This window comes from Chrysochloris asiatica, unplaced genomic scaffold (assembly GCF_000296735.1).
Source record: "Chrysochloris asiatica unplaced genomic scaffold, ChrAsi1.0 scaffold00162, whole genome shotgun sequence".
Lineage (NCBI taxonomy): Eukaryota > Metazoa > Chordata > Mammalia > Afrosoricida > Chrysochloridae > Chrysochloris > Chrysochloris asiatica.
Genome location: NW_006408680.1, coordinates 4,825,336 through 4,839,437, shown reverse-complemented (window position 1 = coordinate 4,839,437; position 14,102 = coordinate 4,825,336). Strand labels below are relative to the sequence as shown.

General features: G+C 39.3%; 1 protein-coding gene across 1 annotated transcript in view; it reads left to right on the top strand.

The window, feature by feature from the left end:
* The window catches only part of PDE10A (phosphodiesterase 10A), a 321,369-nt gene that overhangs the window by 226,407 nt on the left and 80,860 nt on the right, over positions 1 to 14,102 (top strand). The window contains exons 8-10 of the mRNA XM_006871187.1: positions 502 to 552; positions 2,177 to 2,235; positions 6,897 to 6,948. Coding sequence (XP_006871249.1) covers positions 502 to 552; positions 2,177 to 2,235; positions 6,897 to 6,948 — 162 coding nt within the window. The remainder of the gene's footprint in view (positions 1 to 501; positions 553 to 2,176; positions 2,236 to 6,896; positions 6,949 to 14,102) is intronic.

The window sequence follows — 14,102 nt, the reverse complement described above, 5'->3', positions numbered from 1 at the left end:
GCCTTGTTCTTTGCCAATTCCTTCAATGCACCTTGGACTTCCTCCTTCAGTATCATTGGCTCTTGACATGGAAGTAGAGTAGCTAGTAATTTTCATTCTTGTCTGCTAGTTTGTACAAAAGATTTTTGCTTTTTTGAAGTATTTCATCATTTTACAGTGATCTTTACAGGATCGTTTCAGTGGCGTTTTCATAATCTTGAAAAACAAACAATCATTTTACCTTACCTTAAAGTAATTGTAATTCCTGTTGTTCTCTTAACAATCAAGTGATCTTCATTCTTCGAAATGAAGAATAAGACAACATCCAATTTGAGTATGTAGCAGGGAGAAATAAAAAAGAAAAGCCTTCTCAACACTTGGTACTTTGAGCAAAATCTCCAAAGCTCAGAGATCTGAGAAAATTCTTACTGTGTATTTATGTTGAAGTCCTTTTTTGGGATATCTACATGAGGTCCGACGATTAGTTTCATCTTTCTTTCTTTCTGTCTCTTTCTTTTGTAGGTTGCAACAGCAAACCTAGCTTGGGCTTCCGTAGCAATACATCAGGTGCAGGTGGGTGTGTGATGTTCTCATGGGGCTCGCTTGGAGGAAAGAGTTGTTCAGGGGAAGCTTTGGGAGCTGCAATGGTAGCTGGTAAACTAACCGACAGCTTTGTTTTGGGATATTTAAAATCCAACTCCTGTCAAGCTCATGCCTACCCTCTAGAACCAAGTAGAATTGCTCCTCAGGGTTTTCCAAGACTATAAATCTTTTAGGGGAGAAGACAATCATATCATTCACCTGCAGATTAGCTGGTGGGTTTGAAACACCTACTTTGAGATTAGCAGCTCAGTGCTTAACCCACAGATCCCCACCAGGAGTCTTTTGAATGTTATTTTATGATTTCAAACATTGTATTTGTTTTTCACTTACACTGACTTACCTCCTGCCTTAAATTTCTTTCATTTTTTTATATATTAATATTTAATTTCAAATTATGTATTCAATAAGTTGCATGGATCTGTCCAAATATCTTAGTATTTCTTTGAAAAGCCAGGAGCTGCTTTTCATTTGCTAAATTAAAGCCAATTACAAGGTCAGTGGGTCAAACCCGCTAAGCACTCCTCAGAAACCCTATGCAGTAACTTTATAAGTCAGAATCGACTGAATGGCATAAAATAGCAACAACAAACTGAATGTTATATGAAAACACTTCTTCAACATGCCTGGATTTCTTAAGAGTTTAAGTTTAAAGTGACATCACAGTCTGACTTTGGAAGTAGATAGCTTGGATCTTGATTCTGGCTCTGAAAAACCCAAACCAAGCCTGTTATCATTGAGTGGATTCTGACTCCTAGTGACTCCACAGGACAGAGTCAGGGTGTTCCAGTGTTTCTAAGGGTGCAGTCTTTATGGACACGGACTGCCATAGCCTTTTGACATCGAGCATCTGGTGGGTTTGAACCTCTGACCTTTCAGATAGCACTTTAATTCTTGCACCACCAAGGCTCCTTAATTTTAGCTCTACTGTTTAGTACCTCTGGAATAGGAGCAAAGTTCTAAACTTCTTTATGCCTCAGTTATAAGATGTAAATCCCAAACTCCTAGTGTGTTGTGACAATTAAATGAAATCATAAATACAAAGTGCTTAGAACAGCACCTCACATGCAAGATTCAATAAATATTAATTGTTATTTTTATTATTGTTACATTCTAAATCAGGCGTTTTCGTTGTTAAGTGCCATTGAGTTGGTTCAGACTCATAGCGACTCTGTATAAAGTTTCTGAAGAGGAGCTGGTGAGTTTGAACTGTTGACCTTGTGGTTCACAGTCCAATCCTGATCCTAGAGCTCCATACCTGTTAAAATGAAAACAGCAAGTAGACTTCCGGACATTTTATTCTTACTGAAGGAAGCTTGTGGAGTCCTGGTGTGGTGCTGTGGGTTAATGTGTTGGACTACAAAGTCAGTTTGAGCCACAAGGTGTTGGCGGTTCAAGCTTACTAGATGCTCCTTGGAAAGCTGTTGTTGTTGTTGTTGTTGTTATGTGCCATCAAGTTGGTGCCAAGTCTATATAGGGTTTCCAAGGTTATAAGTCTTTGCAGGAGGAGAAAGCCTCATCTTTATCCTATGGGGCCACTGTACTCCCCAAGTGAGTTGTAATCACCTAAAATTAACAGCTGTGTTTTCTGTGTCAGGTGTGCCGGGGACTTGCCAAACAGACGGAACTGAATGACTTTCTACTCGATGTATCAAAGTAAGTGCTCATCTCTGGGAATGTTGTAACTCAATTGATCAGTGACTGAGATTACGTACAGGTCTTGACAGGGTAGGTTTCTGTCGACTGCAAACAATATGCAGAGATCCATCTCCACTTGTACAAATGCTCTGTTAAGAATTGTTGGTCATACTTTGGGTTATAGAGTGTCATTCCCACCTATGTGGACTTTTCAAGTGATGCGTGGGTACATGTGGTGATCTTCATTTGCAGTTGGATGCCTATTCATTTATAACATATAAAAGACATGAGGTGTTTCTAGTCTTTCAGGACAAAATTGGCAGGAGTAGAGGGAGTGGTGTTCTCATTTATTTATCTTTTTAAGTCCTCTGTGGTAAGCATATTATAATGAATACTGTTTTTTATTTGTTTTCTTCCTCCAAATGTTCCCATATTATTTATAATAGTTATCACAACTCAGAAAGCATTCCATTTCCCTAAAGTTTGACATACAGAGATTTCTAAGACTGGGAGTGGAAGCAGTTCGAGACCAGTTCATGTTGCTCTTGCTTGTTACAAGGGAGGCCTTCTAAATAGCTGAACCATATATTAAATGTTCACATCTAACAAATGCCCAGGATATGGGGAATTCATGGCTTTGTCTTCTTCATTGTCCACAGTCCCCAGCACCCACGGTAATCCATGGCCTCTCTCACTGTCACTAGTACACCAACTGGTCATTTACCCACCAAGAAGTATTGTCAGCTCCAAGACTTATGTTTGAATTTGCTAGTGCATATTGCACCTTGTTTTTGAAATGCAAAACTTGAGAGGAACTAGTTGAAAAAGTATTCTTCTGATCACCTAAGTCTGTAGCTACTTTCAGACACAACTGAGCAGAGTATCTCTGGGACACATTACTCCAACATAGAGAAAGGGAAAACACGCACATTCACTTGCTGATGCAGGTTTTTGTTTTGCAAGTCTTCTGAAGTCTGATTTGGCCCTTCGTATGGCACAGTAAATCTATTGACTCCTCTTTCTTCCCCCAATGGAAAATCCATTTACCTCAGTCCCCATTGCCTTGCAGTCTGTTCCTCAGTGTACAGTGCCATGAAGCATGTTCTAAGTCTCAGTGTTTCTGAGCGAAATAATTCATCTTCTAGTAAATGGTTCTTTACTCTAAGATATCCTACTTGGGAATGCACTCAGTCTCTGGGTTAGGCAATTGATCTGTTCCTAAGATCTTTAAGACTTTGTGGATGAGTTGAAACAATTGCATACGGTTCTTATTTAGCCCACCTTTAGTGCAAGAAAAGTTGACCCTGGGTGTGAGGCAAGTGATGGCAATTATGGTGAAGCATTTGCTGGGAGTAGGGTTTGGTTTAGTCGTTTCAAAATGAGGTGCCCTGAGCCCTTTAAGGAGCCCAGTGATGACCCAGCTATCAAGAGCCACACACATTCAAAGCAGTGAAATTGGCCACCTGTCCATGGTTCTAAACCTTGATTTTTTGTTGTTGTTGTTTGTTCTTGTTACAATGATGAATCATCCAAGTTGTAAGAATTCTGGTCTATTCTTGTTTGTTTGTTTTTTCCCATCGACCATGACAGAAGTGCTTGGGAGGCCTGCATTAGAGAGCAAGTTTGAGTTGGAATCCATAAGTCAGGCATTTGTAACCCGAGAACTGCTTTTATGTTGCAACATTTCATGAACCTAAACTCAAGGCACTACCTAATCACTGGAGCTTTTGGGAAGAGTTGTGTTGTTGTTGTTGTTAAGTGCCATCTAATCAGTTCCGACTCATAGCAAACCTCTATAGGGTTTCTGAGGAGTGGCTAGTGGGTCTGAACCACTGACCTTGCAGTCTAGTATGTATCCCACAATGCCATACCAGGGCTGCATGGGAAGAGTATTCAATTGCCTTTCTCTTGGAAGCCTGACCCTTGAGTTATCTGTCTAGAGTTATCTGTCTATCAGATTCACATTTGGATGCTGTTGTTGTTGTTATGTGCCGTGAAGTCAGTTCTGACTCATCACAACCCTGAACAGGGTTTCCAAGGCTGTAAATCTTTATGGGAGCAGAAAGCCTCATCTTTCTCCCGCAGAACAGCTGGTAGTTTCGAACTGCTGACCATGAGATTAGCAGCCCAATTTGTAACCACTATGCTACCAGAGTGCTGTCACATTTGGATAGGTACACCATATACCTTTGTCTTAGTTTTTTAGTTCTGTTATAACGGAAATACCATGAATTGAAAACTTTAACAAATAGAAATTTCTTCTCTCACAATTCAGGAGGCTATAAGTCTGAATTTAGAATGCCAGCTCCGTACAAAAGTCCTTGCCTCTTTTCAGCATCTGCAGGTCCAGCATTCCTTGGAAATCCCCTGTGTCTTCGCATCCATCTTCCTCTGTATCTAGGAGCTTCACAGTACAGGGACCCTAGGTCCAAGGACACACTCCACTCCTGGCTCTTATTTCCCTCCCTCTCAGTTCACTTCTCTTCTTTTTGTATCTTAGAAGAGATGGACACAAGATACCAAGCAATCCTGTCAATTGCATCTGGCCTTATTAGCATCATGGAGGGAGGATTTATAACACAGGGGATAATTTCATCAGATCAGATCAGATCACCCCATGGGGATGATAATTGCACCATAGTAGGTCTTATCAAGAAGGTGATTACTGCAGCCGAGCTGCTAAACCCCTGGGCATCCTGGTCCGGCCATGTTGACAAACCTTAACTATCACAATCTCCAAGGCATTTATATGCCATTTATAAAAATGGATATAGATTTTACTTGTGTATAGCTATTAAATCCTTATCATTACCTGTGTTCTGATATCTGTTCTCAGATGATTTGCATTGTTTCTCAACATTATTTCTTCAATGTTTAAATATATCCATTTAAAAATTTTCACTGCTTTTGTAATGATTTACTTTTTTATTTTTAGGTGGCATCAATTTTTTTTTTAATGTTTTATTGTGAATAATATGATAGTTCACATGGGAGAACTTCAGTTTTACATTCATTCCATCGTATATCGTCTCAATGCCATGGTTCCAATCCCCTCCATGCATCATCAACCACCCAAAGGGTATATCCCCAAAACCCGCCCCCTACACTCCCCCCCCCTCCCAGTTTTCAGCCCACAGTCCCTTTCCCTCTCTGGGTCCAAAGTCCCCAGTCACTTCATCACTCCACGTCATCATCACTGTCTCCATCTCAGGCGTCTCTGTTTCTCTGGGCAGGGTCACACTCTCGACTCTTCTCCATTGATGGTCCCAGAGGCCTGCGCTCCTATCCTGGAGAATCAATCACTCCCTTCCTTGTTACAAAACTTCTACCTTTGCTTTTCCAACCCTCATAATCCGTCCTGATAAGCATTATTCACTACAGTATCACGAGTTACCCATCTGTATCTCCTTTCATCAGCTCCGCCCAGACAGATTGAATAGTACCTACTGGAGCTTCTGCCTTCCACCATGCTCCCTAGCACCAGGTTCCCTCTTGAAAGCTTGTAAGCCAGTCACTTCTTGCCTTTGTAGTCCCCCGCTCCCCATTTGAGTATCCAATGTCCAAGCTTCCCTTCTCCGTCCACTCTGTGTGTGGGTGTGGGTGTGAATGTTTCTTGCTGTGAGGATTTGTTGCCTCTTTTGAGTCCCTGGTCCATAGATATAGGTCAAGTTCATCAGACCTATATCAGCTCACTCTTTTTTTTTTTTCTTTCTTTTTTTTCCCCCTCTTCATTCCTCTCCTGGTTGAGCTCTGATCATCCAGTCATCCGGTCCAGGTCACGTGGGTATCATCTGCAAGTATGGGCGCTCCTGTGCATATGTCCTCTCTTCCTGTCAGCCAGTAGCTTCACTCTCCTCTTCGAGTCCTCCGTGGCCATGCCACTGTCTCTGGGATGATTTACTTTTAACCATATGGATAAGATTTAGTAAATTTGCTTTTATTTCAGATCAAAGTCATTAAAGAAAACACTAAGCAAGATCAACCTAATTTTAGTTCTCGTAGATTTAGTTCCATGATACACACTTCTATATTGGTAGTTATCAATATAATACTTACCTGATGAGTTATAGAACCCTGGCATGGTGCTGTGGGTTAATGCGTTGGACTGCAAGGTCGGTTTGGACTGCAAGGTTGGTTGTTCAAGTTCACCAGCAGATCCTTAGAAACCCTGTTCAGGGTCGCTGTGAGTTGGAACTGACTCAATGGCACTTAACAGCAACAACAATGAGTTATCTAGAGTTGCAGTTCTTATAGTATGACCGACAATGAAATTTCATGTCTGTCTTTAAAATAATAATAGTGAATGTTTCCACTAAAGTATCAAATGTATAAGTAGAGGGGGTTTGAGAAGAACAATGTGAATGAGTCATCCCTGGATAGTACCAAGTAGCTGCTAAACAAAAGATTGGAGTTTGGAGGCTGCCCAGAGGCCCCACAAACAATAGCTCTGCCCTTTTGTTTCTGAAAAATCAGCCATCAAAAACGATTTGGAGCACAGCTCTACTCTTGACCTACATGTTGTCCCAATGAATCCGAGTTGACTTGACTACAACTTGGTGCACGTCTGTATGAGTTTAATGAAAATGTTAGCAAATGCATTCAAAGTCTAATATGTACTATAACCTAAATAAAATTACTTACAGGGTTTATGTTTTTTTGTTTGTTTGTTTGTTTTTCAGAACGTATTTTGATAATATAGTCGCAATAGATTCTCTACTTGAACACATAATGGTAGGTTGCTTTTATTTTTAAAATGATTGTGTCTAACCCTAGATCCATGGTCTCTATATATGCCGTAATAGTTTGATTTATTAGACTATAGGCACTTTTTAATATTAAGAAAATGTGATGCTTAGTAACCTGGAGACGTCAACTTGATTTATTTGTCATTTCTGTTAACTTTGGAGGGGGGTATTTGAGTAATATGCATATATATATATATAGTTTAGTCTCAGTATTTACTTAATGGAGGAGATATATACTTAGAAATTGCACTTAGTTGTTTGTTTTTTAATTCTCTAAAATATCTTTTGCATATAGGCTACATTAGGGATTCCCAACTGATTCTCCTTGATCTTCAAGTTCATTCTACTTAGCTTTAGTCTTAATCATTCCTCTCTCCTCGAAGGCTAACTGGCACTTCAGGCTGAAGCCATAGAAGGCCCCGTTATATCCACATTTCCCTACGTTACTGCATCAGTGCTCTGGTGGACGCCATGAAGAGGAGGCTCCATTAGTCAAAGTCACGTGTGTGTGCACCAGGGATGGCCAGACACTCCTGGTACCGTTTGTGCCCTGTCGTATACTTTAATAAATACTCTTTCTCTTTCCCATTTTCCTGGTCCATGTAAAAAGTATAGTGATCTTCTATAATACGAGCTTTCCTTACCTAAGATTTTTTAAATCAATTTTTCCCTGATATCAAGGCAGGCAAGTGTAGCGTGTGATGTGTTCAGTGTCTTATAGGGACAGGAAAAATGTGATCAAGTAATTAGAGAGTCACATAAAGAGCTATTCAGTCCAGCACATTCTTGATGTAGCTAGTTATCTTGGTGATTTTATTTGGACCAAAAAGAGAATAATTGTTGGCACCTTAAAAAATATCTTTTTATAAAAAAATAAAATAGCCTTAAGAAACAACCTATAAAGAATTTGGAAAGCAGAGAAAAGTAATGAAAAGAACATAAAAATTAAAAGACCAAGTGTGAACCAACAAAAAGCTTGTATTAGAGGTATAAGAAACACTTAGTAACTAATGTTTGTATTCTTAATATTATATTTTTAACAGCTTTGTTAAGATGTAATTCACATACCACCTAATTGATCCATGTAAAGTGTATACAATTCAATGGTTTTTAGTATATTCACAGGCAGTGGGAGTCACCACCTGTCAATTTGAGAACATTTTTATGACTATAAAGAAAATCCTGTTCTTTAACCCTCACCTTCCCAGACCCAAGCAGCTATTTTATTATTTTATTTATCTACTTTCAGTCTTTATGAGTTTGGTTATCTAGACATTTCATATAAAGTGAATCATATACAAATATATATATATATATATTTGGTTTTTTGCATTTAACTTTTCTTACTTAGCCTAATGTTTTCAGGTTCACTGACATTATAGCACGTGTCAAACTTTATTCCTTTTTACTGTCAGATGCCCCCTTTCATGAAGATCACATTTTATGTCTCCATTCAGCAGCTGATGGACCACTGTGTTGTTTCCATCTTTGAGCTATGAAGGTTGTGTTGTTAAGAGCATCTGTGTACAGGTTTTTGCTAGAAGTCTTCTTTTCAGTTTTCTTGGCTGTATACCTAGCAGTAAAACTGCTCTATTGTGCTATTTCTTTTTGAGGGTTGCCCACAGTGGTTGCACCATCTTATACTCATGTTCCTGTACACAGTGGATTTTCTCCAGACCCTCACCAACACTTAACAACAACAACAGCAGCAGCAGCAAAGTTTCTTTGCTACTGAAGTCAGCAACAGTTATTGTTGATTTGTCTATTTCTCCTTTCATGTATGTTTTTGCATCTTATATTTGATACTCTGCTGTGAGTTTGAACATATACTTATGATTTTTCTGTCTTTCTGTTGGATGGGGTCCTCTGATCATTATAAATTAAGCTTCCTTGTCTCTAGTGTATTAGTTTCCTGGTACTGCTGTAAAAAAACACCAGAACCAGTGTTATTGATTTTGTTGTTGGTTGGTTGGTTGGTTATGTGCCGTGGAGTCGGTTCCGACTCATAGAGACCTGTACAGGTTTTCTGAGGCTGTAAATCTTTATGGGAGCAGGAAGCCTCATCTTTCTCCTGCGGAACAACTGGTAGTTTCGAACTACTGACCTTGCAGTTCGCAGGCCGATTCGTAACCACTGCGCTACCAGAGTTTGTTGTTAAGTGCTGTCAAATCGATTCTGGCTCAAGGGATCCTGTATAGAGGTACTGTGGAGCTACTGATGAGTTTGAACCATCAACCTTGAAGTTCAAACTGACCTTGAGGTCATTAAACAACACATTTATTCTTTCAAAGGTCAGGGTGTAGAACTCCAAAGTCAAGGTCTCAGCCAGGACCATGTTCAAATCCTGGTGTGGTGCTGTAGGATAAGCTCTGGACTGCTAGCTAACCAACCAGCCAGTCTTTGGAAATCTCTGCCTCTGTCTTCACCTGGCCATCTTCCCTCTTGGTCTGTGCCAGTGGTTGCTTGTTTTCATTTTTGGTTTTTTGTCTGATAACAGAAATAACTGTATTGTTACTGCTGTTGTTGTGAAGTGCCATCAGGTCAGTTCTGACTCTTAGCGACCGTGTATTGACTTTCTAAGGAACAGCTAGTGGCTATGAGCTGCTGACCCTACAGCACCATGGTCCATCAAAATATAGCATGTTGTTGATGTTAAGTGCCGTAGAGTCGGTTCGGACCCATAGCGACACTGTATAGGGTTTCCGAGAAGTGGCTGGCGAGCTTGAACCGCTAACCTTGAGGTTCAAATGACTTTGCAGTCCTGCGCATTACCCCACAGCACCACAGCATGGTATCCTCCTAATCCGAGTAAGATGCTATTTACATTACATGAACTTGGAGGTAGGACTTGAACTTATCTTTGGGGAATCCAATGCAACCCACAGCATCTAGCAACTTTTTTTTTGTTTGTGTTTGTTTTAAAGTCAACTTTGTCTGAAAGTAAAATAATTGGTTTTCTCATGGTTGATGTTTATAGAATGTATCTTTTTTGATAGCCAGTTTTATTTTTTACTTATAGCCAGTTCCTATCATTTAAATTAAAGCGTGTCTCCTGTAAATCACATGTAGTAGTATTTTTTTTTCCTGTATGATGATGTCTACCTTTGGATTGCATTGTTTAATTTATTAATATTTAATATTATTTATATAGCTACTTTTACATCTACCATTTTCCATTTGTTTTCTATACATCTTATATCCTTTTTCTTACTCTGATCCCTGTTCACTGTTTTCTTTTGCATTAAGTGAATATTTTTTAAACATAGAATGGTATATTTTTCGTGACTTTCCACTATAATTTTACTTACTCCTTTAGTGGTTTCTTGCTGGCTTAAAATATATATCTTGTTGTTGTTGTTGTTGTTGTTGTTGAATGCTGTGGAGTCGGTTCTAATTCAGACCCTGTATAGGGTTTCTGATGAGTGGCTGGTGAGCTTGAACCACCAACCTTGCAGTTCATACCAACCTTGCAGTCCAACGCATCAACCCACAGCACCACACCACAGCATAACTCCATACATTTGAGTTTTATACTAACTTAATTCCAGTGAGATGTCCAAGTGGTAATCTTGTATATATCTAGTCCCATTTCCCCTTTCTTATGGTGTTAATTGTTATACCTATTTCTCTTTCAAATGTTAACCACTCAACAATGCATGGCTTTAAATTAGTTGTTATATTTTTAAGGCTGAGACAAGAGAGTAGAGTAAATATACATTTGTAGTTTTTTAAAAATAGTAACCCTATTACTTGTCATTTCTAGTTCTTTTCATTTTCTACTGTCATTTCCCTAGGCCACTATGACTTTCCTCATACCCTCTTCCTTTATACTGTCATTGGACATACATATTACATTTAAATGGTTGTTGGTAAGTGCCATGGAGTTGGTTCCTACTAATAGTGAACCTGTATATTGCAGCAGTGGGGAACTTTTTTTCTGCTAAAATTTATAACATCATTCATGTGCCATACAAAAATATCAGCTTAAAAATAAATCTGCTACATTTGGTTTAACATTCAGTTATGGTTGTTAAGTGCCGTCGAGTCATTTTTGACCCATAGCAACCCCGCATAGGATTTCTGAGGATCGGCTGGTGAGCTTGAACTGTCAACCTTGCAAATCAAACTGACTTTGCAGTCCAGCACATTAACCCAATGTGATGGATTTCAGCTATGGTGTTGGAGGAAAATATTGAAAATACTATGGATTGCTAAACGAACAAACAGGTCTGTGTTGGAAGAAGTACAGCCAGGATGTTCCTTGGAGGCCAGGATGGTGATACTTCTTCCCTCATACTTCAGACATATTATCAGGAGGAACAAGTCACTGGAGAAGGATATCATATTTGGTAAAGTAGAGAGTCAGAGAAAAAGAGGAAGACCCCCAATGAGATGGATTGGCACAGTGGCAGCAGCAATGGGTTCAGGCAGAGCAACAATTGTGAGGTTGGCCCAGGACCAGGTAGTGTTTCTTTCTGTTGTGTATAGTGTTGTTAAGAGTCAGTACCAACTTGATGGCACCTAACAACAACAACAATGTAATAATGTGATGGCTGAAACAGCGGTTGCCTTGTGCCATGATTTCATGGGCCAGATATTCTCTACCCATGCTGTATAGGGTTTCTGACTGAAGAGCAGCTGATGAGTTTGAAATTCCTACCATGCAGTTCAAACTGACCTTGGTGTCAAGTGTGTACCCTACAGCTCCTCTCCAGATAGATGCCCTACAATACATTTATGTATATATTGTTTTATCCAACTGCTTTTAAGTTAGTTGAGACAAGAAAGATGATGAAATACACATTTAAACTGTTTCATTGTATATTTGCTTTTACTGGTGTGCCTTGTTTGTTTTGTCCTGGTTGATTTAAATTACCAACTGGTGTGTGTTTGTGTGTGTGTGTGTGTGTGTGTGTGTGGTGAGGACGTGGGGGTTCATTTGCTTTCTGCCAGAATAACTACTTTTAGTGTTTAAGACAATTCCGGGAGCAATTAATTCTATCAATTTTTATTAATCTGGGAATATTTTTATTTCCTCTACATTGTTGAAAGATAGCTTTGCTGGCTATAGGATTCTGTGTTGCAGTACTTTTTGTTTGTTTACTTCTCTTCATTTCAGCATATGCTATTCCATTACCTTCTGACCTTCATCAATTCTGACTGGAAATCAGGTGTTAATCTTATTGGAATTCTTTTTTAAGGGAGGAGTGATTTTTCTCTTTATGCTTAAAGGTGTTCTTCTTGCCTTTGGAGTTTATCAACGTAGGTACATTGTGTCTCTTTGTAGATATAATTATGTTTTTCCTACTAGGACTTCTTTGAGCTTCCTGGATAGATGTTGTTGTTAAGTGCCATTGGGTTGGTTCTGACTCATAGGAATCCTGTGTAGGGTTTCCAAGCAACAGTTGGTGGGTTTGAATCACTGAACTTGTGGTTCTCAGTCCAGTACTTACCCTATGGTGCCACACCAACAGTTTATTACTTTTTCAATAAACGTGGAGAGTTTTCAGCCATTATTTCTTTGAATTAATTTCTCTCTCTTCTCCTGGTACTTCCATTTACTGGGTGGACTTTATGTTATCCCACATATATCTGATGTTCTGTCACATTTTACTGTTTCTTCACTTGTCTTTCTGTTTTTCGAATTGCATAATCTTTACCAATGTAGCTCAAATTTGCTAATAATTTCTTCTGTTAATTTAAAATTTATGGTTGAGACCTCCTCAGAAAAATGTCATTTAGTTATCACATGAGGGCAAGCCAAAAAGTACTGCTACTGGACTTCCATTTCATTTATGCACAAGTTTATTTAAAGTAAAATATATGTAAACATGTCTTGTGCTCAGTGCATATAGTTCTCTAACTAAAATGCTTATTTTAGTCAACTTGGGATGACTTTAGAAAACAGTTCCAATCCAAACAGTGACATCTGAGGGAATTTGCAGGGATAGTTTAATTCAAGGCTCGGAAAGTTAGGTAGCTGGATTTGGGACTCCAAAAGAGTGTTCATGATAGATTTTCTCAAAGGCCAGAGGATGACCACAGGGGTTTAATAAGAAAAAGTTTTTTAAGAAAATGAAAAACTGCATTGGTGAGCAAAAGGCCAGCAATGTTGCACTGAGAAGTTATTTTCCGCCATGACCAGGTCACTTGCTCATTGTTCCAGGGTAACCTGGGCTCTTCTAGGATACATTTATTGGAGAACCTTCCATTATCACCTTAATGTCCACATCTTGCACTTCAGACTTCTTGTTTCTAAAAACTTACTTAAAACGTTTTCAAAGAATGTTGAAAAGGAACAAGAACTGACTTCCTTGTTGTTGTTATTAGGTGCCATCGAATTAGTTCTGACCCATAATGACCCTATGCACAACAGAATGAAACACTGCCGGGTCCTGCTCCATGCTCATAAGCATTGTTGTACTTGAGCCCATAGCTGCTGGCATTGGTCCAATCCCTCTCATTGGGGGTTCTCCTTCTTTTTTACTGATCTTACACTTTACCTTCTCCAGGACTGGTCCACCCTGATAATATAGCATTCTGATTGTTTACATAGGAGAACATCAGTTTTACACTCATCATTTCACTGCAATGATTACAGTCCCATAATTGCATCATCATTCAACAGTATTTGCTTCTAATCTCTCTCTCTCTCTCTCTCTCTTTCTTGGATGTACACAAAAACACTCAGGAATATATAATCATTTCCTGGTGTGGTGCTGTGGGTTAATACACCAGACTGCAAAGCTGTTTGAACTGCAAGGTTGGCGGTTCAAGCTCACCAGCTGCTCCTCAGAAACCCTATACAGGGTCGCTATGGGTCGGATTCGACTCAACGGCACTTAACAACAACAACAAACAACTAAAGGGCATATTCTGCCAGCCTGTCACCAGGCTGCTGACACACAGTCTTTCTCTTTCCATGATTCTAGAGTGCTCAGCTGCTCTATCTCTCCATGTCATGATCTCTGCTTCCATCTCTGGTGTTGCTGCTTCTCTGGATAGGGTCCTAATTTCCGCTCATTGTCTTCTCCTTTGATGGCCCTAGGGTCTGCTGTTCCTGGACTGTAAGATTAACTACATCCCCTTTTAGTTACAAAAGTGTTGTCACAATCACAATTAGTCATGATAACAATTAAT